Source organism: Cyprinus carpio, chromosome B14, assembly GCF_018340385.1.
Source record: "Cyprinus carpio isolate SPL01 chromosome B14, ASM1834038v1, whole genome shotgun sequence".
Classification (NCBI taxonomy): domain Eukaryota; kingdom Metazoa; phylum Chordata; class Actinopteri; order Cypriniformes; family Cyprinidae; genus Cyprinus; species Cyprinus carpio.
This window is the reverse complement of record NC_056610.1, coordinates 7,086,675-7,112,408: the sequence shown is the minus strand read 5'-3', so window position 1 is coordinate 7,112,408 and position 25,734 is coordinate 7,086,675. Positions and strand designations below refer to the sequence as shown.

Genomic DNA, 25,734 nt, shown 5'->3' with positions numbered 1-25,734 from the left:
CTATCCATTAACGGAGACACCGGAGTCATTCATGCCGTAAGGTCGTTTGATTACGAACAGCTGAAAAGTTTCAAAGTGCTCGTGTTGGCCAGAGACAACGGTTCTCCTCCTCTGAGCAGTAACGTTACCGTGAGTGTCTTCATAACGGATGAGAATGACAACTCCCCTCAGATATTATACCCCTCTCCGGAAGGAAACTCTTTTATGACCGAGATGGTACCCAAAGCTGCGCAGGCGCGCTCCCTGGTCTCCAAGGTGATCGCCGTGGACGCGGATTCTGGCCAGAACGCGTGGCTCTCGTATCACATTATTAAAGCGACAGATCCGGGACTTTTCGCTATCGGTGTTCACAGCGGAGAGATCAGGACCCAGCGGGACATTTCTGAATCTGACAGCATGAAACAGAACCTCATTGTGTCTGTGAGAGATAACGGACAGCCCTCTCTCTCAGCCACGTGCGCATTGTATTTACTTATATCAGATAACATGGCTGAAGTTCCAGAATTGAAAGACATGTCTCGTGACGAGAGCAACTCCAAACTGACGTTTTATTTGATCATCGCGCTGGTGTCCGTTTCTACTTTCTTCCTGACCTTCATCATCATCATCCTGGCCGTGAGGTTTTGTCGCAGGAGAAAGCCCAGACTGTTGTTTGATGGAGCTGTAGCCATTCCCAGCGCGTATCTGCCTCCAAATTACGCAGAGGTGGAGGGCGCGGGAACTCTCCGTAGCACGTACAATTATGACGCATACCTGACCACGGGCTCGCGCACTAGTGACTTTAAGTTCATCAGATCTTATAATGAGGGCACACTGACTGCTGACCTGACTCTGAAAAAGACTCAATCCGCTGTGGAAGATCTTGAAGGACTCGATGCTGAGATTAAAGATTCGTTTCAGGTAGGACAAAACATCACATTTTTAAAAGTATACAATATGTAGGTTAAATTAAATGTGTTTATGTACTAAATTGACTATTTAGACAATTGACATTTAAGGGACAATTTGTATTCTAAAAATAGGCCTAGTTACTTTGGTATTTTTATCATTTATTTTTAGATGTGTATGGCCATTTTGGAGCAATTGATAGTCGTTATCTTTCACGAATTTTTGTTTGGCGTTAGGTTGTTCGCTGAGCTTGCATAGTTATCGAAATCTGCCTTCGGATAAACTAATACTCTTTACTGGGTCATCCTTATATTTTGTCTAACATCAATTTTTTGTGTCTTTCTAGTTTGCCGTTTGCAATTGAATGTGGTGTGTTTATATAGTTTTGAGTTTCTCTTATCGATGTTTCAGTTATGTGAACTTAACAAATTAAGTGAATTCAATTCAGATACCAGTAATATTTTGGCCAGCGAAATCTTTTAAAACTCAGTTTCAGACAGATTGGAAATGGCATCTTAAGTTTCGCCTGTTGCTGTCCATGGTACTGCACTGGTATGTACTGTTCTGTGGATTGTTGGTCCTACATAAGAAATGTAATCTCTATTCTATTTCTTATTTTCGAAATGCTATGAATATTGAGATCATGTTTATGTCCCTCTGCAGGGAAATTGGTGAATTGAAATTAGTAGGATCGAAAATTGCCCTGTTTTTGTAATTGTTTTATTGCTTTGTGGTTTTACATTTTTACGTTTGAATTCGCCTATTTTGAATTGAATGGTGAAAATACTTATAATATAATTTTCTTGTTAATGCTATTAGATATTAGTGGATATTTTTAAGCTCTGAAAAGTTGCATCACCTTTTTTAATTACAGAAAATTCTCGATACTGAGAAGAAAATTCGGGATCCATTTGTCGTTGTGTTTGTGGTATTGTTTGATTGTTGTTGTTTTTGTTTTCTCAATTTTGTCCTGTGTAACCCCTGTTTCGTTAACCACTTGAGCGTTATGTTATTATAAAATCGGTAAGAAAGCATATTATTTACCATTGAGATCATCTCTTCCATGGAGCGCTTAAAGATTGACGGGCCTTACTGTGCATTGTTGTTGAACTTTGTTGGATATTTGCGATTTGGCAATTAGTAAATTTCTGGAAGCATTCGTGGTGCAAGTCATGCATCGACATGCAAATTATATTGTATTTACTTCTTTGTCAAATTTGAAATGTGATATCCGCTGCACAGTCGCTTTGAAACATTTCAGGTCTGTTATTAAACTCCTGTATACCAGTCAATGTATTATTTTTTTTTATTATTATTTATTTATTTATTTTTTTCACATAATGAGCTCTTACTAATTACTACGTAAGCATACAAATACATATTTGGTTAATTCTTAAGAGCGTCTGGTTGGAGGTCTAAACACTGTGCAATAGCTAACTATCGTATGTCATGCTACAGAGGCTGGAGCAGATTTGAACCGGAGATTGAAGGAAGAGAGAGAATTGTACTCAAGCAACACATGCTTATTCATATAACCCCCCCCCCCCCCCCCCAAAAAAAAATGTATGCTATCTGTTTATCTGTGTTTATCTTATCTATAAGACTACCAAATGGTCACATATGTCTTGTAAACTGGATTTCGCGATTTAGATTTTAAGATGTCATACCATACATTGGCGGTACACATCAAGGTAAGCCTTGATGCATTTTAACTTATTGTCTGTCATGTAAGATGTTTTTTTTTTTTCATGCCATCGGCTGACTATGAAGTATCTTGTAAATGTGAATTTTTAGCTTCTTCTCTTATAACATCCTACAAGTACGTTTGAAACTACAGGTATGTCATTTATAAGCTTATGCATCGTAAGCGTTATATCCAAGTTTTGCATGTCAGAGGCATGAGTTTATGCAGTTTCATAATTGAACTCTTAGTGTCGCTGTTCACCAGTGCAACCATTGACCATCGTGTTAATATTTATCTCCACCCTGTTCATGATGTCATAGTCAGGACTGACATCTCAGTTCGCTGTAAAATTCGTCGACGGTGAGCGGTGCCTTCCTCTTTTGTCCTCTTATACCGAACATGAACTAGATTTGGTAATTTCATTTGTCTTTTACATGTGGTTAACCTTCGAATACATTTTTGTTAATTTCCATATAGAGAGATCAAAATCTTACGCGTTGCTGCTGAGATGTTTGGGTTTTTGTTCTTCGTGCTGATGGCGCACACCGCTTATGGAGACGTGAGCTATTCTGTTCCGGAGGAGATGAAACGCGGATCTGTGATTGGAAATATTGCAAAAGATCTCGGGCTTGATGTGAACAGACTTTCATCTGGTAATGCTCGCATTGATACTGAAGGTAACAGAAAACGATACTGTGACATTAATTTGAACACTGGAGAACTGATCGTAGCGGAGAGAATCGACAGAGAGGGGCTTTGTGGAAAGAAAGCTTCATGTGTTATGAAACAGGAGCTCGTGTTGGAAAACCCTTTGGAGCTGCATCGCTTTATTCTTAATATTCAAGACATGAATGATAATTCACCTTTATTCAAACAAACCTTAATCAATTTCGAAATGAGTGAATCTGCAGTCAAAGGATCTCGTTACTTATTAGATGAGGCCCATGATGCGGATATTGGTGTGAATTCAGTGCAAACATATATACTTCAACATAATGACCATTTTCTTTTAAACGTAGTTACTCGGGAAAATGGAAGAAAATATGGCGAGCTCATGCTGTATAGAGAGTTGGATCGTGAGCAGCAGAAAGAGGTAACATTAATTCTCACTGCTGTAGACGGCGGGACTCCACCGAGATCAGGTACTGTAGCTATACACGTCACTGTGTTGGATGCTAATGATAATGCTCCAGTCTTTAGTCAGGCCGTCTATAAAGTCAGTCTGCCTGAAAATGCTCCTCTAGATACTGTAGTGGTGACAGTCATTGCAACCGATATTGACGAAGGACATAACGGAGAGGTGATGTATGAATTTGGACATCTGCCTGAAACCCACGTGAAAACATTTTCGCTGGATTCATTGTCTGGTGAAATTAAACTAACGGGTCTCCTTGATTATGAGGAGGAAAGCTCAATTGAACTGCATATTCAAGCTAAAGATGGCCAAGGGTTAGCCAGTTATTCCGCTGTGGTTATTGATGTTGTTGATATCAACGATAATGTCCCTTTAATTATGATTAAATCTCTCAAAATCCCTGTTCCCGAGAATGTGTTACCCGGTACAGAGGTTGGCATCATTAATGTGCAGGACAGAGACTCTGAGAATAACGGACAGGTGCGCTGCTCAATTCAGTAAAACGTCCCATTTAAACTCGTACCATCAATTAAAAATTATTATTCTCTGATGACCACAGGTGAATTAAACCGCGAGCTGCTCTCTGATTATAATATTACAATTACTGCTACTGATGAGGGCTCTCCGCCTTTATCTTCCACTAAGAATATCCACGTGACTGTAGCTGACGTGAATGATAATCCACCTGTATTTCAGGAGCAGAGTTACAGAGCTCATGTGCAAGAAAATAACAAACCTGGCTCCTCTATTTGTTCAGTATCAGCTACAGACCCGGACTGGAGACAGAATGGCACTGTAGTTTATTCTCTGTTGTCCTCTGATGTCAATGGCCCACCGGTGTCCTCCTTCCTATCCATTAACGGAGACACCGGAGTCATTCATGCCGTAAGGTCGTTTGATTACGAGCAATTCAAAAGTTTCAAAGTGCTCGTGTTAGCCAGAGACAACGGTTCTCCTCCTCTGAGCAGTAACGTGACCGTGAGTGTCTTCATAACGGATGAGAATGACAACTCCCCTCAGATATTATACCCCTCTCCTGAAGGAAACTCCTTCATGACCGAGATGGTACCCAAAGCCGCGCAGGCGCGCTCCCTGGTCTCCAAGGTGATCGCGGTGGACGCAGATTCTGGCCAGAACGCGTGGCTCTCGTATCTCATTATTAAAGCGACAGATCCGGGACTTTTCACTATCGGTGTCCACAGCGGAGAGATCAGGACGCAGCGGGACATTTCTGAATCTGACAGCATGAAACAGAACCTCATTGTGTCCGTGAGAGATAACGGACAGCCCTCTCTCTCAGCCACGTGCGCATTGTATTTGCTTGTATCAGATAACTTGGCTGAAGTTCCAGAACTGAAAGACATGTCTCCCGACGAGAGCAACTCCAAACTGACGTTTTATTTGATCATCGCGCTGGTGTCCGTTTCCACTTTCTTCCTGACCTTCATCATCATCATCCTGGCCGTGAGGTTTTGTCGCAGGAGAAAGCCCAGACTGTTGTTTGATGGAGCTGTAGCCATTCCCAGCGCGTATCTCCCTCCAAATTACGCAGAGGTGGATGGCGCGGGAACTCTCCGCAGCACTTACAATTATGACGCATACCTGACTACGGGCTCGCGCACTAGTGACTTCAAGTTCGTCAGATCTTATAATGAGGGCACACTGACTGCTGATCTGACTTTGAAAAAGACAGCTTTAGATGATCTTGAAGGACTTGATGCACAATCAAATGAGGTAAGATTCATGTTATTTTATTTTGAATTAATTCCTTTTTATTTGGCATTGATTTACAGTTGTGGCCAAAATTATTAGAACACTGTTTTCACCAGCTAAAAAATGGTTGTAAGCCAGTTATTTCTATATTTTGCTGTAGGATGTCAGTAGGAAATATCAGTTTATACTTCCAGATAATCATGTTGCCATTAATTGTAATAATCCAGTGATATTTTTGTTTGCACGAGGAGTCTGACAACAGCCAGTGCTGCACACAGAGATCTGATCTCATCATCATTCAGTCTGTCTGGAATGACATGAAGAAACAGAATAAACTGAGACAAACTAAATCCAGATGAACTGTGGCAGCGTCTCCAAGATGCTTCAAGAAACCTACATGCAAAGCTACAGTACTGTTAAAAGTTTTAGGCACTTGTGTAAAAATGCTTTAAAATGAGGATGCTGTCAAAAATAATGTCATAAATAGATTTCCTTTATCGATTAACTTCTATTAACTAAATTAAATGAACATTTGGTGTGACCATCCTTTGCATTTAAAGTAGCTTTTACTCTAGGTGCACTTGAGCATTGTTTTTCAGGTAGCTTAACAGGTTTCTTGAAGCTTCTTGGAGATGTAGCCACAGTTCTTCTAGATTTAGTCTGTCTCAGTTTATTCTGTTTCTTCGTGTCATTCCAGACAGACTGGATGATGTTTAGAACAGATCTCTGTGTGGAGCATTGGCTGTTGTCAGACTCCTTGTGCAAACAAAAATCTCATTATTCAAATTAATGGCAAAATGAATGTTTGGAAATGTAAACTGATATTTCCTGATATTACACTACAGCAAAAGATAGAAATAACTGACTCCAAACCATTTTTAGCGGGTGACAATACTAGTGTTCTAATAATTTTGGCCACCACTGTAAATGCAGATGTTGTTTCAAAAGGTTCTAGCATTCATTGAATCTCGAGTTTTTAAATTTTCAGGATTTTTTTTTCTTTTCTCTCTCTCGAGTATTGTTTTTATATTTGCATATTTTGTTTAAAATGACATCGGCATATATATTAACTCTCTGAGAGCAGAATGTTTTGTTTTTTTCATCAATAAAGTGAGGTTTCCTTTCCAGTTGATATATGACCAGACTTTTATTTGTTCAGTGACGTGAACAATTTTATTGTCACCCATTCTTTCAAATGTCTTTATTTTTATTTTTTTATTATTATTATTATTATTATTATTATTATTATTATTATTATTTTTTATTATTATTATTATGATTTTTGGTGAATATAATTTTTTGCAAATCATTAATGTATTCAGCGTTTAAGGTGGCTAGCATTCAACATTTTGTAGGATTCGAATCTAATAGAAGTATCTTTTTTTCTGTTCGTGGCTTTGAATTTGACGTGCTCTGTGTAATTATTATTATTTTTTTATTTATTTTTTGGGGGAAATTAATATATTTTTTTCAGCTGTTTCTGTTGAGGATTGTATTCATTTACACTTCGATAACTATGGTGTCAATATTCATTTATTTATTGTCTGTTTGGTTGTGTCACATTTATCTGATTACACTTTACTGATTTACAGTGCATTTGGCGCACATATGTTGAGTTCATAAGTGGCAGTTTTCACATTTTAACGCCTAGTGTCGCTGTTTACCTGCAGAGGTTTTGAGACGCAATGTTATTTTATCTCCACCCTGTTTATGATGTCATTCCTTGTGAGGACACAACAGCTGTAGTGAAATATTATTCGATTCTGGCTGATGGACGCGCCTATTGTATCCGCTTCAGCGAGGTGTCTAGATTCTCATTTTGCTTTCGTTTAACGCTCGGAAATATCCTGCTTTTGTTTAATATTAGCCTGCATGGGAAATATGGATCGCAGATTCTTTCCGACGCATCGTCTGATTGTGGGCATTTCTCTGATTATAGTAATTACGCACGCCGCTAATGGAGATGTGAGCTATTCTTTGCCGGAGGAGATGAATCGCGGATCTGTGATTGGAAATATAGCAAAGGATCTCGGTCTTGATGTGAACGCACTTACATCTCGTAAAGCTCGCATTGATGCTGAAGGTAACAAAAAACGATTCTGCGATATCAATTTGAGAACGGGAGAAATTATAGTGGCCGATCGGATAGACAGAGAGGTGCTTTGTAAGGAGAGGCTTTCCTGTACGCTTAATTTCGAATTTGTGTTAGAAAACCCTTTGGAATTGCATCGTGTTGTTTTACAAATCCAAGACATTAATGACAATACGCCAATATTTCCCAAAGATGTTATCAAGCTTGAAATAAGTGAAAATGCCATTAAAGGAGCTCGTTTTCGTGTCATTGAGGCTCGAGATGCTGATGTCGGCCGCAATTCAGTACAAAAATATATATTAGAAAAAAATTCACATTTTCTTTTAGCGGTGAATTCAAAAACAGATGGAAGCAAGTATGTCGAGTTAGTGATTGATAAAGAGTTGGATCGTGAGCAGCAAAAAAATGTTAGATTAATTCTCACTGCGGTAGACGGCGGGACTCCACCGAGATCAGGTACTGTAGTCATACACGTCACTGTGCTGGATGCTAATGATAATGCTCCAGTCTTTAGTCAGGCCGTCTATAAAGTCAGTCTGCCTGAAAATTCTCCTCTAGATACTGTAGTGGTGACAGTGCGAGCTACTGATGCTGACGAGGGACAAAATGGAGAAGTGTCGTATGAATTTGGGCATTTATCTGAATCTGCAAAAGAAACATTTTCATTAGATCATCAAACTGGACAAATTGCCGTGAAAGGGCGAATAGATTTTGAAGATGAATCAAGGTATGAAATTATTGTTGAGGCTAAGGACGGATATGGTCTTTCCTCAGACTCAAAAATCGTAATAGAAATTACTGACATAAATGACAATACCCCGACTCTTATAATTAAATCTCTTAACAGTCCCGTTCCTGAGAATGCGTTACCCGGTACAGAGGTTGGCATCATTAATGTACAGGACAGAGACTCTGAGAATAACGGACAGGTGCGCTGCTCCATTCAGCAAAACGTCCCATTTAAACTCGTACCTTCAATCAAAAATTACTATTCTCTGGTGACCACAAGTGAATTAGACCGCGAGCTGCTCTCTGATTATAATATTACAATTACTGCTACTGATGAGGGCTCTCCGCCTTTATCTTCCACTAAGAATATTCACCTGACTGTAGCTGACGTGAATGATAATCCCCCTGTATTTCAGGAGCAGAGTTACAGAGCTCATGTGCAAGAAAATAACAAACCTGGCTCCTCTATTTGTTCAGTATCAGCTACAGACCCGGACTGGAGACAGAATGGCACTGTAGTTTATTCTCTGTTGTCCTCTGATGTCAATGGCGCACCGGTGTCCTCCTTCCTATCCATTAACGGAGACACCGGGGTCATTCATGCTGTGAGGTCGTTTGATTACGAGCAGTTGAAAAGTTTCAAAGTGCTCGTCTTAGCCAGAGACAACGGTTCTCCTCCTCTGAGCAGTAACGTGACCGTGAGTGTCTTCATAACGGATGAGAATGACAACTCCCCTCAGATATTATACCCCTCCCCTGAAGGAAACTCCTTCATGACCGAGATGATACCCAAAGCTGCGCAGGCGCGCTCCCTGGTCTCCAAGGTGATCGCGGTGGACGCGGATTCTGGCCAGAATGCGTGGCTCTCGTATCACATTATTAAAGGGACAGATACGGGACTTTTCACTATCGGTGTCCACAGCGGAGAGATCAGGACGCAGCGGGATATTTCTGAATCTGACAGCATGAAACAGAACCTCATTGTGTCCGTGAGAGATAAGGGACAGACATCTCTCTCAGCCACGTGCGCTCTGTATTTACTTATATCAGATAACTTGGCTGAAGTTCCAGAACTAAAAGACATGTCTCGTGACGAGAGCAGCTCCAAACTAACGTTTTATTTGATCATCGCGCTGGTGTCCGTTTCCACTTTCTTCCTGACCTTCATCATCATCATCCTGGCCGTGAGGTTTTGTCGCAGGAGAAAGTCCAGACTGTTGTTTGATGGAGCAGTAGCCATCCCCAGCGCGTATCTTCCTCCAAATTACGCAGAGGTGGAGGGTGCGGGAACTCTCCGTAGCACGTACAATTATGACGCATATCTGACTACGGGCTCGCGCACTAGTGACTTCAAGTTCGTCAGATCTTATAATGAGGGCACACTGACTGCTGACCTGACTCTGAAAAAGACTCAGTCCGCTGTGGATGATCTTGAAGGACTCGATGCGGAAGTGAACGATTCCTTTCAGGTAGGACTAATAAAATCGCATTTTAAGATAATGTGTGTGTTAACAGATTAAATGTGTTATTGTAGTAAATCGACTTTCATTGACAAAAGACTCTGTTCTTGTAAAAAATCTCGAGACACATTTAAGAACTTTATTTTAGATACAATCAATGTTTAAGGGGCAGCTTGTAATCTGAAAGTACTTTGGTCTTTTTATCATTTACTTTTAGATGTGTGTCATGTTTGAGCAATTATTAGTTAAGTTATCTTTTACAAATTGTTGTTTGGTGAGGTTTCATAATAATCGAAGTCTGTCTTCTGTTAACTAATAGTTCTTACAGGGTCATCGTTACGTTTTGTCTAACATTCGTTTTTGAGTCTCTCTTGTTTCTGTCGTTTGAAATTGAATGATGTTTTCCGTTTCTTTCATCGACGCCTCAGATATGTGAAGTTAACGAAGTGAATTCAATTCAGATACCAGCAATACTTTGGCCAGCAAAATCTTTTAAAACTCCGTTTCAGTCAGATTGGAAATGGCACAGCGTATGTTTCTCTTGTAGCTGTCCATGGTGCTGCACTGGTATATACTGTTCTGGGGATTGTTGCTCCTACGTAAGTAATGCAATCTATATCATATTTCCTATTTTTGAAATGCTATGAATATTGAGATCATGTTTATGTGCCTCCGCAGAGAAATTGGTGAATCGAAATTGGTAGGATGATTGGCCATTTTTGTGATTGTTTTATTGCTTTGTGGTTTTACATTTTTACATTTGAATTCGATGTATTTTGACTGGAATGGGAAAGTACATTTTTATAGTCCCTTTCTTGTTAATGAAATAGACCATGAAATTCTCAATAGTGAAAAGAAAAGTTAAGTTGGGACCTATTTGTCGTTTATAGTTTTGTTTTATTGTATTTATCTCAATTTAGTCCTTTGTAACCCCTGTCCTCTCATTAAACATTTTCGCTTTTGAATTAAGAAAACATTTTGTGAATTTTTCATGATTGAGATCATTTCTCTTCCAGTGCCCGCTTAAAGATTGACGTTTAGCACTAAGTATTATTCTGTAAACGTTCGTGGTTCAAGTCGTGCATCAACATGCAAATTATATCATATTTTCTCCTGTGTCAATTTTTAAATCGTGTGATATTCCCAGCAGTTGCTTTGAAACATTTCAGGTGTGTTCAGTTAGTGTATTTCAGTTTTTTTTCCCCCTCAGATAATGAGCTCTTACTAATTACATAAAATAAATATCTGGTTAATTTTTAGAGCATCTAGTTAGAGGTCTAAACACTATGCAACAGCTAACTCTAGTATGCCATGCTACAGAGGCTGAAGCGGATTTGAAACGGGGATTGAAGGAAGAGAAAACACACAACTAATAAAACACACATTTACTCATACATTCTTCACAGGCTCTCTGTTTAATTGTGAAAACTACCACAAGATCGCATAATATGTCTGGCAAACTGGATATCGTGATTTTTAGATTTTAAGATGTCATTCCAAGACTACAGTTGGTTGTACTCAAAGGTAGACTTTGATGCATTTAAACTTATTGTCTGGGATGTAGAATACATTTTCGTGCCACGGGCAAACTACGAAGTATCTTGTAAATGTGAATTTTTAGCTTCTTCTCTTTTCATATCCTACAAGTATGTTTTAAACTACAAGTATGCTATTTTATGTGCATCGTAAGTGTTATATCCAAGTTGTACATGTCAGAGCGGGCATGCGAGTTTCTGCAGTTTCATAATTGAACTCTTCGTGTCGCTGTTCACCAGTGCAATCTTTGACGTTCATGTTGTTTCTCTTCATCCTGTTCATGATGTCATATATTGAGATCTGACCTCCCAGCTCGCTGTAAATCGTCGACGGTGAGCGGTGCATTCCTCTGTTGTCCTCTTATATCGACCATAAACTAAATTCAGTAATTTCATCTGGATTTACATGCTGAAAACTTCAATACCGTTTTTGTTGATTTTCATATAGATAGATCAAAACCTTACGCGTTGCTGCTGAGATGTTTGGGTTTTTGTTCTTCGTGCTGATGGCGCGCACCGCTTATGGAGACGTGAGCTATTCTTTCCCGGAGGAGATGAAACGCGGATCTGTGATTGGAAATATAGCAAAGGATTTCGGACTCGATGTAAAGAGTCTATCAAGTCGTGATGCACGAATTGATAATGAAGGTAACAGAAAACGGTACTGTGACATTAATACTAATACCGGAGAACTGATCGTTGCGGAGAAAATCGACAGAGAGGAGATTTGTGGGAAGAAAGCTTCATGTGTTATTAAACAGGAGCTAGTGCTAGAAAATCCGTTGGAGCTTCATCGATTTATTCTTAATATTCAGGACATAAATGATAATTTGCCACAGTTCAAACTAAATATAATCAAATTTGAAATAAGTGAATCAGCAGACAAAGGATCCCGCTATTTATTAGATGAGGCCCACGACGCGGATATTGGTGTGAATTCAGTGCAGTCATATACAATAGAAAACAACGAACATTTTCTTCTTAGTGTTCTTACGGGGGTAAATGGAGTAAAATATGGAGAGCTGGTTATTGACAAGGAGTTGGATCGTGAGAAGGAAAATGAAGTAGCATTCATTCTCACTGCGGTAGACGGCGGGACTCCACCGAGATCAGGTACTGTAGTCATACACGTCACTGTGCTGGATGCTAATGATAATGCTCCAGTCTTTAGTCAGGCCGTCTATAAAATCAGTCTGCCTGAAAATTCTCCTCTAGATACTGTAGTGGTGACAGTGAGCGCTACTGATGCTGACGAGGGACAAAATGGAGAAGTGACATATGAGTTCAGTCATTTATCAGAAAGTCTTTTGGAAATATTTGATCTCGATGCAGTGTCTGGTAAACTTAAACTAACAGGTATCATAGATTATGAGGAGGAGAGTACAATTGAATTGCCGATTCAAGCTAAAGATAGTCAAGGTCTAGCAGGTCGATGCATTGTATTAATTGATGTTATTGATGTCAATGATAACGCCCCTACCATAATGACTAAATCTGTTAAAATCTCCGTTCCTGAGAATGCGTTACCCGGTACAGAGGTTGGCATCATTAATGTGCAGGACAGAGACTCTGATAATAACGGACAGGTGCGCTGCTCAATTCAGCAAAACGTCCCATTTAAACTCGTACCTTCAATCAAAAATTACTATTCTCTGGTGACCACAGGTGAATTAGACCGCGAGATGCTCTCAGATTATAATATTACAATTACTGCTACTGATGACGGCTCTCCGCCTTTATCTTCCACTAAGAATATTCACCTGACTGTAGCTGACGTGAATGATAATCCACCTGTATTTCAGGAGCAGAGTTACAGAGCTCATGTAAGAAAATAACAAACCGGGCTCCTCTATTTGTTCAGTATCAGCTACAGACCCGGACTGGAGACAGAATGGCACTGTAGTTTATTCTCTGTTGTCCTCTGATCTCAATGGCCCACCGGTGTCCTCCTTTCTATCCATTAACGGAGACACCGGAGTCATTCATGCTGTGAGGTCGTTTGATTACGAACAGCTGAAAAGTTTCAAAGTGCTCGTGTTAGCCAGAGACAACGGTTCTCCTCCTCTGAGCAGTAATGTGACCGTGAGTGTCTTCATAACGGATGAGAATGACAACTCCCCTCAGATATTATACCCCTCTCCGGAAGGAAACTCCTTCATGACCGAGATGGTACCCAAAGCTACGCAGGCGCGCTCCCTGGTCTCCAAGGTGATCTCCGTGGACGCGGATTCTGGCCAGAACGCGTGGCTCTCGTATCACATTATTAAAGCGACAGATCCGGGACTTTTCACTATCGGTGTCCACAGCGGAGAGATCAGGACGCAGCGGGACATTTCTGAGTCTGACAGCATGAAACAGAACCTTATTGTGTCCGTGAGAGATAATGGACAGCCCTCTCTCTCAGCCACGTGCGCATTGTATTTACTTATCTCAGATAACTTGGCTGAAGTTCCAGAACTAAAAGACATGTCTCGTGACGAGAGCAACTCCAAACTAACGTTTTATTTGATCATCGCGCTGGTGTCCGTTTCCACTTTCTTCCTGACCTTCATCATCATCATCCTGGCCGTGAGGTTTTGTCACAGGAGAAAGCCCAGACTGTTGTTTGATGGAGCTGTAGACATTCCCAGCGCGTATCTTCCTCCAAATTACGCAGAGGTGGAGGGCGCGGAACTCTCCGCAGCACTTACAATTATGACGCATACCTGACCACGGGCTCGCGCACTAGTGACTTCAAGTTCGTCAGATCTTATAATGAGGGCACACTGACTGCTGACCTGACTTTTAAAAAGACCGCTGTGGATGATCTTGAAGGACTTGAATTGAACGAATCCTTTCAGGTAGGACTAACAAAGTCGTTCTTCAAAAATGTGTAATATTTTTGGTTTACAGATTTCTTTTTTTTCTTTTTTTTTTTTTTTTGACAACATGCTTTCTAATGGTTTTTATCAATGCTAAGTTTCTTGGATCCCTTTTGTTGTCTGTTATCTAAAACATTTTTATAGAGTACTTTAAATTCGTATTTCATTTTAAATCCCAGTTCACTGCAGTAAAGGGAATATTTCTATTAGCTGTCCATGGTGCTCTACAGGCCGTGTGTGTTGCTGATGACGTTTTGCTGAAGACCTAGTAAGAGTAATTGTTATAATTAATGTGTTTCTCTTTTCGCATCTTCAGAAAATGTTTGGTTGTTCCATGCCCTTTAGTTGTTTTATTTTCAACAAAGGTGTTATATTCATGTTTTGTCACTTAACCCTTTAAGTCCAAGGTGTCCCGCCGGCGAGACACTTCGGCAGGAAAAAAAAACAAAAAAACAATCAAATTACTAGGCAACTTAAAAAATAAATAAATAAAGATAAACATCATACACCACTGACACTAATATGTCATAAACCACTTGGAGTTTACAAAATATGTTTTTTGTGCCATTTAACCTAATATGTCAAAAACATCATACAGCTCAGATAGTCATGTGCCATATTTCATTTGAAAAACATCATCCATAAAAGAAGTCACCCAGACCCATCTGAAAATAATATATTGATGAAACCATTTTGCTTGTAACTTGCATCATAGAAAATGGCACGTCATTATTTGCAACAATTTGCTTGTGACTTCAATTTTTTTTTTTTTTTTTTTTTTTTTTTTTTTTTTTTTTAGAGCAGATTCTCCTGATTAAAAAGAGCCCAAAATCACTATAATCCATAATTTATATATAAAGATATTCCTCAAGAATTTATAACACATAAAACTACACAGGCGACATGTAACCATTTTGCTTGTAACTTGCATCATAGAAAACGACAAAAAATTGTAAAAAGAAACATAGAACAATCAAAAAGATCAAAAGCTGCATCATAGAAAGCGGCACGTCATTATTTGCAGAAAATTCTCCCGATTAAAAAGAGCCCAAACTCACCATGATCCATCGTTCAGATCTAAAGAAATCACTCATAGAGCTATGACACATAAAACAGAATTAGGACATGTAGTTTAGCAAACTAATCTGAGGTTGCAGTCCTGTGCCGTTTTAGCTCGTAACTTCATGAAACATTCATATATCTTATTTTCAGAAACTTCTCCCGATTAAATAGAGCCCAAATTTACCATAATCCGTTGATCAGATCTAAAGATTTCGTTTTTCGTTCATAGAGCTGTAACACATTAAAACCAGACAGGCGGGCTTGAGCCGAAAAAAACAACTGTACTTTCACTTTGCGCTTTTATTTGTAACTTCATGAAACGTGCATAGATCATTGGAAAAATATAGCTTAAAAAATCGTAAAAAAATTCCCGATTAAAAGGAGACGAAACTCATTAAACCATTAAATCAAGAAAAATATAGCTTACGTTTTCGTGGAAAATAGCATCATTATTTTCAGAAAGTTCTCCTGATTAAAATGAGCCAAATCATACGATAATCTGTGATTTAGATTTCTAAAGATATTCTCATCCAGTTATAAAACATAAAACCCCAAATGGACACATGGACACACCTTTTTTTTGGGAGGGGGGGGTATTTACTCTTTTCATTTCATGAAACACTCCGATCGTGGAGAGAAAAAAAAATCAAAACAATCCATTGCCTCTTCCGTGTGTAAATAATACCTAAAACCCCATGAATGTAAAACCTAGAATATTACTGAACAACTGAAAACCAGAAAATAAAAACTAAAAACCAATAATTTTTTTGTATATGCTGTGTAAACTTGAGTGAGGCATTACTTCAAATTCAAAACAATATCAAAACTGTAGAGGGCTAAGAGAAAGGCTACCTTGGTTCCAAATAGTAGCGGTAAATCGCCATCACCTGCTTTCAGATCGCATTTCGTCAGTAAAGCCGGTTCCCTGATTAGCCGCAAACACCCACCACCAGATTTAACATCATTCAACAATTAAATAGACAGAGCCGTAGTTCACTGACAAGCTACACAATATCCGTTCATTATCGAAGGCGATTCATCTGGGATAATAAACGCGATATTGCGTAGCTTGTTAGTGATCTACGGCTCTGTCTATTTAATGCCGCTCCATTTGAAAGCAGGTGATGGCGATTTAGCGCTAATCAGGGAACCAGATTTACTGACTTGATGCGCATGATCATATCTTTCGATACATCGCCCAGCCCTAGCTCCAAATGCTGTAACTTTTGTTTACTTCATGATATTACCACAAAATTGAATTCACACATGTTGAGAAACATCACCAAAAAATACATTTTCTCCTACCTTATTTATTTCATGCGATATTGCATATAATATACACTCTCGTTTAGATCATCAGAAGACAAATTCATAGATACTTAACATGGTAAGATTACATATAGGTAAGATTACATGAACAAGTGGTTCTATCATAAGCATGCATAAAACAGTCAAATTCAACAGACAATATACAAGAACAGCACTAATATACACAATGACCTGAGAGGTTTTCGTATGAACTTATTAGAGAAGAGTCCATTTTGCTAAGCATTATGTGTCTTTCCTATCGAAAATGTAGTGAGAGGGAGAACTCTCAAACATGTCATTAGGTCATAAAGGTTTATCTGATCTAGCTGAATGGCAACCAGTGCCATTGTAACAATCCCACACATCCTGGCACCCAGTATATTTATTGGGGAGGGGTCTGTCATTATTTGTTAATCTAATGAATAATTGATGTGTTAAATTAAATGACAAATTGTGTGTCTGATTGGTCCAGACATGCAAGTCATTATTTTTTGTGTATGGCACTCAAAAAAACAAAAAAAAAACAACAGTTTTTAAAATGCCTTCAGGGAGTCACGAGCTAAACAAAAAGGCATATTTTGTTACAACATACTGTAACCTTTGGATACTTTATGCTATACTACAAAATTTAAAACAAATACAACATGCTGAGGAACATCATCAATAATTTTCCTCCTACCTTATTTCTGTCCTGAGATATTGAATGTCCAGTTCTCTTGAACACTTTTTTTATCAGCTATTTCTCAGCAGGAGAATGTCCAAATAAAATATATTTTCCCCTGAAAGAACAAAGTTTTCTATCAAACGCTACCAACCTATTGACTCTCCCTGCTACAGTCTTCCAGTTATGAGTCATTATTTTTTGTGTATGGCACTCAGAAAAAAAAAATAAAAAAATAAAAAAACAACTTCAGTGAGGCAAAAAATACCCTCAGGGCTTAAAGGGTTAATGTCAGACCTATAAGAGTTTATGGATGAGCTATATTCACAAATTTATATTGTCTTTTACGCATAGATTCTTTATAAATTGTTTACATTTGTGGTCTTGTGATTTTTAGACTTGATGCAGACATGGATGCTGCTTTTCAGGTCGAATTAACCGTTGCTGTATTTTATTCGTTCCTTACAGATTAAACAAGTATCTGTATTTTAATAGACTGCTTTCACTGACAAGAGGCTCATAAAGATTTTAAAGTTTATTTTTATGTCTGAAGAGTAGTTGTTCTATTTATAATTGATCTTTAAATTTTGCTGTCCATATTTGAGCAATTCTAAGGATACTGTTTCACGAGTCATTGTTTACATATTTTATTTTTTCGTCGCTAGGTAAAGAATCCCTTATAGGAATTGTCATAAACTTATGACAAATTGAAATACAACTTGTCACATCTTATAATGAAGGTACGCTTACTGCTAACCTAACTCTGATAAAGATCCAGTCTGCCCTGGATGATCTAGAGGGGACTGATGCGGAAGTGAACGAATTTTTGGCCATTTATTTATTTATTTATTTATTTATTTATTTAAGATTCAAAAAGTTTAAAGCCTTTTGGTGATTATTCTTCTTTATCGATGACTTAGTTATGTGAAATTGGCTTATAAAAGGAGTTTCGAATGTCAGAAACTTTTAAAACGTTCTTTTAGTTTGATTATACATGCCATAAAACATGTTTTCCTGTTGTTGTCTGTGCTGTCATTTCACATTTAGTGTCTTTTTTTTTCTTACGTGTTGTAGATCACGATCTCGCGATGTGCGTGCGTATGTATACGTATATATGTATCGATTTATTGATTGATTGAAATTTTATGAATATTGTGGTCGTGTTTATCTTCCACTCATCAGGGAATGTTGCTGACGATTTGCACTACCCTGTCAAGATTTTGCTATCTCCCATTAAAACAGATGGTAGCATAAATAGATAGCGAAAAGTGCTTCATATCAGATTTTGCTTCCAGCATGATATTAATAAGGTGTGATGCTTTATTAACATGTACACATACCCCAACCCTAAACCTACCCTTACAGTAGGATAAATACAGTGTTGATAGTATAATCTGATAGGTAGCATTATTTGTCAGAACACCTGTTGTGGTATTGCTAAAGCATTATAACCCACACATAATCTTGTCAGAGATATGAACACAATGCAGTTTCTTCATTTCACTCAGAGTGTCGCTGTTTACCTGCAAAACAATGTGTTTCTTCAGTACACATCTCTCCACCCTGGTTGTGATGTCATATAGAGCTTTCATCTCATCTCTTTTTAAAAAATCGTGGACAGCGATTTGACTGCTTGATATAATCTACGTCGATTATTCTAAATTGGAATATATGCTTGTTTTCTTGTGCGTGGTAATTATATTACTGGATTCAATTTCTGGTTAATATTTTAAGAATCCCAAAGGTTCTGTGCGACTGCTGAGATGTTTGGTCTTTTGTTCTTCGTGCTGATGGCGCACACCGCTTATGGAGACGTGAGCTATTCTTTTCCGGAGGAGATGAAACGCGGATCTGTGATTGGAAATATAGCAAAGGATCTCGGACTCGATGTGAACAGACTGTCATCTCGAAAAGCACGGATTGATACTGAAGGTAACAGAAAACGATACTGTGACATTATTTTGAATACTGGAGAACTGATCGTTGCGGAGAGAATCGACAGAGAGGAGATTTGCGGGAAGAAAGATTCATGCGTTATTAAAAATGAGTTTGTACTGGAAAATCCTTTAGAGCTGCATCATTTCATTCTCAATATTGAGGACATAAATGACAATTCGCCAGAGTTCAAAGAAAGTGTTATTAAATTCGAAATACGAGAATCAGCAGGCAAAGGTTCACCGTACTTACTAGAAGAGGCTTATGATGCGGATATTGGTCGGAATTCAGTGCAGTCATATACACTTCAAAACAATGAACACTTTATTCTTAATGTACTAACCAGAGCAAATGGAAGAAAATATGGCCAACTCGTGCTGAATATAGAGTTAGATCGCGAGCAGCAGAAAGAGGTGACATTAATTCTCACTGCGGTAGACGGCGGGACTCCACCGAGATCAGGTACTGTAGCCATACACGTCACTGTGCTGGATGCTAATGATAATGCTCCAGTCTTTGGTCAGGCCGTCTATAAAGTCAGTCTGCCTGAAAATTCTCCTCTAGATACTGTAGTGGTGACAGTGAGCGCTACTGATGCTGACGAGGGACAAAACGGAGAAGTCACGTATGCGTTTGGTCATTTACCTCAAAAGGTCCAACAGTTATTTTTCATCGATTTAGTATCTGGCGAGATTAAATTAACCGGTCTGATTGATCATGAGATAGAGAGTACATTTGAACTTCCCATTCAAGCTAAAGATGATCAGGGGTTAGCCAGTTACTCCATCGTATTAATAGACGTTACTGATGTCAATGATAACGCCCCCATAACAATACTAAAATCTCTCACCAGTCCCGTTCCTGAGAATGTGTTACCTGGTACAGAGGTTGGCATCATTAATGTGCAGGACAGAGACTCTGAGAATAACGGACAGGTGCGCTGCTCCATTCAGCAAAACGTCCCATTTAAACTCGTACCTTCAATCAAAAATTACTATTCTCTGGTGACCACAGGTGAGTTAGACCGCGAGCTACTCTCTGATTATAATATTACAATTACTGCTACTGATGAGGGCTCTCCGCCTTTATCTTCCACTAAGAATATTCACCTGACTGTAGCTGACGTGAATGATAATCCACCTGTATTTCAGGAGCAGAGTTACAGAGCTCATGTACAAGAAAATAACAAACCTGGCTCCTCTATTTGTTCAGTATCAGCTACAGACCCGGACTGGAGACAGAATGGCACTGTAGTTTATTCTTTGTTTTCCTCTGATCTCAATGGCGCACCGGTGTCCTCCTTCCTATCCATTAACGGAGACACCGGGGTCATTCATGCCGTGAGGTCGTTTGATTACGAACAGCTGAAAAGTTTCAAAGTGCTCGTGGTAGCCAGAGACAACGGTTCTCCTCCTCTGAGCAGTAACGTGACCGTGAGTGTCTTCATAACGGATGAGAATGACAACTCCCCTCAGATATTATATCCCTCTCCGGAAGGAAACTCCTTCATGACCGAGATGGTACCCAAAGCTGCGCAGGCGCGCTCCCTGGTCTCCAAGGTGATCGCAGTGGACGCGGATTCTGGCCAGAACGCGTGGCTCTCGTATCTCATTATTAAAGCGACAGATCCGGGACTTTTCACTATCGGTGTTCACAGCGGAGAGATCAGGACCCAGCGGGACATTTCTGAATCTGACAGCATGAAACAGAACCTCATTGTGTCGGTGAGAGATAACGGACAGCCCTCTCTCTCAGCCACTTGCGCATTGTATTTACTTATATCAGATAACTTGGCTGAAGTTCCAGAACTGAAAGACATGTCTCCCGACGAGAGCAACTCCAAACTGACATTTTATTTGATCATCGCGCTGGTGTCAGTTTCCACTTTCTTCCTGACCTTCATCATCATCATCCTGGCCGTGAGGTTTTGTCACAGGAGAAAGCCCAGACTGTTGTTTGATGGAGCTGTAGCCATTCCCAGCGCATATCACCCTACAAATTACGCAGAGGTGGAAGGCGCGGGAACTCTACGCAGCACTTACAATTATGACGCATACCTGACCACGGGCTCGCGCACTAGTGACTTCAAGTTCGTCAGATCTTATAATGAGGGCACACTGACTGCTGACCTGACTCTGAAAAAGACTCAGTCCGCTGTGGATGAGCTAGAAAGACTTGATGCGGAAATGAACGATCCCTTTCAGGTAGGACTGACGAAGTATTTCTTTAAAAATCTTTTTAATATTTGGGGTTTGCAAATTACTTTTATTGGTACCATACTTTCTAATGGTTTTAAAAATGCTAACTTTCTTGCATCCATCTCTTTGACTGTTCTGTGAAACAATTTTATAAAGTAATTTAATTTAGTAGTTCTTTTTAAATCCCAGTTCACTTGAGTTTAGTAGAAAAGGCATATTTCTATTAGCTGTTCATGGTGCTGCACAGGCCGTGTTTGATGCTGTTGTATTCTTTATGACATGGTTACATTTGTGCATTTTTATTTTATTTTATTTTATTGTTATTATTATCTAACCTCACATATTAAATTAGTGTGTTTATTTATTTATTTGTGAAGGACTTGATGCTGACATGGGTGCTTCTTTGCGATTTAACGCTTCTTTTCTTATTTACTTTTTTTAATGTTCTAACCTCACATATTAAATTAGTGTGTTTATTTTAATAGACTGCCTTCACTGACAACAGGCTCTTAAATATTTTGAAGCTTATTTTGAATGCTTAGAAGTAGCTTGTTTTATTTATATGTTCTCTTTAAATTGCTCAAACATGACCATACCAAATATATATATATATATATATATATATATTATTTAATATATATATATATATATATATATATATATATATATATATATATAAAATCTAAAGTCATAAATCCAGGTTCACGAGTTTATTTATGTATTTATTTTTTCATTGCTAGTTAAGGAATCCTTAATATAAATTATGCTGAAGTGACTGCCCCTCCTTTCTGTTTACCAATTGTCAATAAGACAATTATATCTGTTTTGATAAATGCCAAATACTGTGTCCTCTTAATTAAAGAAATCAAACATATATCTCTTTCTTCCTGTTTGGTGATCTTTTAAGGAAAGGAATCTGATATCTCGTTCTGTTGTCTAATAATTATTTCAAACTCATTTTATTTTTGCAACATCAGTATGTAACGGAATCTGAAACAAAACGCTGCTGTTTCTAAGTAATTTAACGTCGGTATCTTCTTTGTGAAATTAGTTTATAAAAGCAGTTTCGTATGTCAGCAAATTTCTGAACGCTCCTTTACTCGTATTAGAATTGTCATAAAGCAAGTTTTCCAGTTTATGTCCATTGTACTGCACTGTCATTCATTCTCTCTCTCTCCCTCTCTCTCTTTTTGGAATATTATAAATATTGTGGTCGTGTTTATCTCCCACTCATCAGGTAATGTTGCTGCCGGCTGTTGTTTCGCTAAACTATTTTAACTGTATAACCCAGAAATAACCTTGTCAGAAATATGAACATTGTGCAGTTTCTTCTTTAGACTCATAGTGTCGCTGTTTATCTGCAAAACAGTGTGTCTTCAGTACACACCTCTCCACCCTGCTTGTGATGTCATACACAGGGCTCTCAGCTACTCTTTTTTTTCATAGAAAATCGTTGACGCCGATTTACTGCCTGATATAATCTACGTCTGTTATTCTAAATTGGATTGTATACTTGTTTTCTTGTACATGACAATTATCATAGTACGGGATTCAATTTCTGATTAATATTTCAAGAATTCCAAAGGTTCTGTGTGACTGCTGAGATGTTTTGTCTTTTGTTCTTCGTGCTGATGGCGCACACCGCTTATGGAGACGTGAGCTATTCTGTCCCGGAGGAGATGAAACGCGGATCTGTGATTGGAAATATAGCAAAGGATCTCGGGCTCGATGTGAAGAGACTGCCATCTCGTAAGGCTCGCATTGATGCTGAAGGTAACAGAAAACGATATTGCGACATTAATCTGAATACTGGAGAACTGATCGTAGCGGAGAGAATCGACAGAGAGGAGATTTGCGGGGACAGGCTTTCATGTGTTTTAAAATTTGAATTCATGCTAGAAGATCCATTAGAGCTGCATCATGTTTCAGTTCAAATTCAGGATATTAACGACAATTCGCCTGTTTTCTCAAAGGATTTGGTCACATTTGAAATTAGGGAGTCTGCTGGTAGAGGTACACGCTATCGTTTAAATGCGGCTCATGATGCTGATATAGGACAGAATGCAGTTCAGAGATACAGTCTACAGAAGAATGACCATTTTCAGTTGAGTATAAATTCAAATGTAGATGGAGTAAAAAAATTGGAATTACTGCTAGAAAAAGAATTGGATCGTGAGCAGCAGAAAGAGGTAACATTAATTCTCACTGCGGTAGACGGCGGGACTCCACCGAGATCAGGTACTGTAGCCATACACGTCACTGTGCTGGATGCTAATGATAATGCTCCAGTCTTTAGTCAGGCCGTCTATAAAATCAGTCTGCCTGAAAATGCTCCTCTAGATACTGTAGTGGTGACAGTGAGAGCTACTGATGCTGACGAGGGACAAAACGGAGAAGTGATGTATGAGTTTAGTCGTATCTCTGAAAGAGCTAGAAAGCTTTTCTACTTGAATAAAAGTACAGGTGAAATTCGGGTTACAGGTGTACTTGATTTCGAGGACGAAGCCATTTACGAAATACTAGTTGAAGGGAAAGATGGATTTGGTTTATCCAGTGATGCTAAGGTTGTAATAGAACTTGCAGATATGAATGACAATTCTCCTGAGATACGAGTGAAATCTTGGCGTAGCCCCGTTCCTGAGAATGTGTTACCCGGTACAGAGGTTGGCATCATTAATGTGCAGGACAGGGACTCTGAGAATAACGGACAGGTGCGCTGCTCCATTCAGCAAAACGTCCCGTTTAAACTCGTACCTTCAATCAAAAATTACTATTCTCTGGTGACCACAGATGAATTGGACCGCGAGCTGCTCTCTGATTATAATATTACAATTACTGCTACTGATGAGGGCTCTCCGCCTTTATCTTCCACTAAGAATATTCACCTGACTGTAGCTGACGTGAATGATAATCCACCTGTATTTCAGGAGCAGAGTTACAGAGCTCATGTGCAAGAAAATAATAAACCGGGCTCCTCTATTTGTTCAGTATCAGCTACAGACCCAGACTGGAGACAGAATGGCACTGTAGTTTATTCTCTGTTGTCCTCTGATGTCAATGGCGCACCGGTGTCCTCCTTTCTATCCATTAACGGAGACACCGGGGTCATTCATGCTGTGAGGTCGTTTGATTACGAACAGTTGAAAAGTTTCAAAGTGCTCGTGTTAGCCAGAGACAACGGTTCTCCTCCTCTGAGCAGTAACGTGACCGTGAGTGTGTTCGTAACGGATGAGAATGACAACTCCCCTCAGATATTGTACCCCTCTCCGGAAGGAAACTCCTTCATGACCGAGATGGTACCCAAAGCTGCGCAGGCGCGCTCCCTGGTCTCCAAGGTGATCGCCGTGGACGCGGATTCTGGCCAGAACGCGTGGCTCTCGTATCACATTATTAAAGCGACAGATCCGGGACTTTTCACTATCGGTGTCCACAGCGGAGAGATCAGGACGCAGCGGGACATTTCTGAATCTGACAGCATGAAACAGAACCTCATTGTGTCCGTGACAGATAACGGACAGCCCTCTCTTTCAGCCACGTGCGCATTGTATTTACTTATCTCAGATAACTTGGCTGAAGTTCCAGAACTGAAAGACATGTCTCGCGACGAGAGCAACTCCAAACTGACGTTTTATTTGATCATCGCGCTTGTGTCCGTTTCCACTTTCTTCCTGACCTTCATCATCATCATCCTGGCCGTGAGGTTTTGTCGCAGGAGAAAGCCCAGACTGTTGTTTGATGGAGCAGTAGCCATTCCCAGCGCGTATCTTCCTCCAAATTACGCAGAGGTGGAAGGCGCGGGAACTCTCCGCAGCACTTACAATTATGACGCATACCTGACTACGGGCTCGCGCACTAGTGACTTCAAGTTCGTCAGATCTTATAATGAGGGCACACTGACTGCTGACCTGACTCTGAAAAAGAGTCAATCCACTGTGGGTGATCTTGAAGGACTTGATGCGGAATTGAACGATCCATTTCAGGTAGGACTGCAGAAGTATTTCTTTAAAAAAAAAAAAAAAAAAAAAAAAAAAAAATGTTTTTAACAATTTGAGATTACAGATTGCTTTTCTTGACAACATGCTCTCTAATGGTTTTAGAAATGCTAACTTTCTCGCATCCCTCTCGTTGTATGTTATCTGAAACAATTTTATAAACTACTTTAAATTCGTATTTAATTTTAAATCCCAGTTTACTTGGAGTTTAGTAAAAAGGGAATATTTCTATTAGCTGTCCATGGTGCTGTACAGGTCGTGTGCTGTTGACGTTTGCTGGAGACTTACATATTAAGAGTAAATTTTATAGTAATTGAGCTGTTTCTCTTTTCAAATTCTCAGATAATATTTGGTTGTTCTATGCCTTTTAGTCATTTCATTTTCAACAAAGTGTTATATTCATGTTTTTTACATATAATACGAATTTATGGATGAGCTTTATTCAAAAATGTAAGTTTTCTTATGCAATGAGATTGTTTAT

At 39.1% G+C, this 25,734-nt stretch overlaps 3 protein-coding genes across 7 annotated transcripts in view; all 3 read left to right on the top strand.

Annotated features, from left to right (window-relative positions):
- The window catches only part of LOC109079679 (protocadherin gamma-A11-like), a 159,243-nt gene that overhangs the window by 9,404 nt on the left and 124,105 nt on the right, over positions 1 to 25,734 (top strand). Inside the window, exon 2 of one of the 5 annotated variants that reach the window (XM_042737885.1) lies at positions 23,451 to 25,241. The exons of 1 other annotated variant lie outside the window; for it this stretch is intronic. In XM_042737885.1, coding sequence (XP_042593819.1) covers positions 23,451 to 25,241 — 1,791 coding nt within the window. Of the gene's footprint in view, positions 1 to 7,151; positions 9,711 to 18,718; positions 21,268 to 22,491; positions 25,242 to 25,734 lie in introns of those variants that run through there. 3 more of the 5 variants (XM_042737876.1, XM_042737880.1, XM_042737882.1) reach the window with 3 other exon arrangements.
- On the top strand, positions 2,445 to 5,441 carry LOC122139596 (protocadherin beta-15-like). Its single transcript, XM_042737905.1, has one exon. The coding sequence runs from the start codon at positions 3,081 to 3,083 to the stop codon at positions 4,206 to 4,208; it is 1,128 nt and encodes a 375-aa protein (XP_042593839.1). The 5' UTR covers positions 2,445 to 3,080; the 3' UTR covers positions 4,209 to 5,441.
- Positions 11,122 to 13,086, top strand: LOC122139594 (protocadherin beta-15-like). Its single transcript, XM_042737901.1, has one exon. The coding sequence runs from the start codon at positions 11,716 to 11,718 to the stop codon at positions 13,069 to 13,071; it is 1,356 nt and encodes a 451-aa protein (XP_042593835.1). The 5' UTR covers positions 11,122 to 11,715; the 3' UTR covers positions 13,072 to 13,086.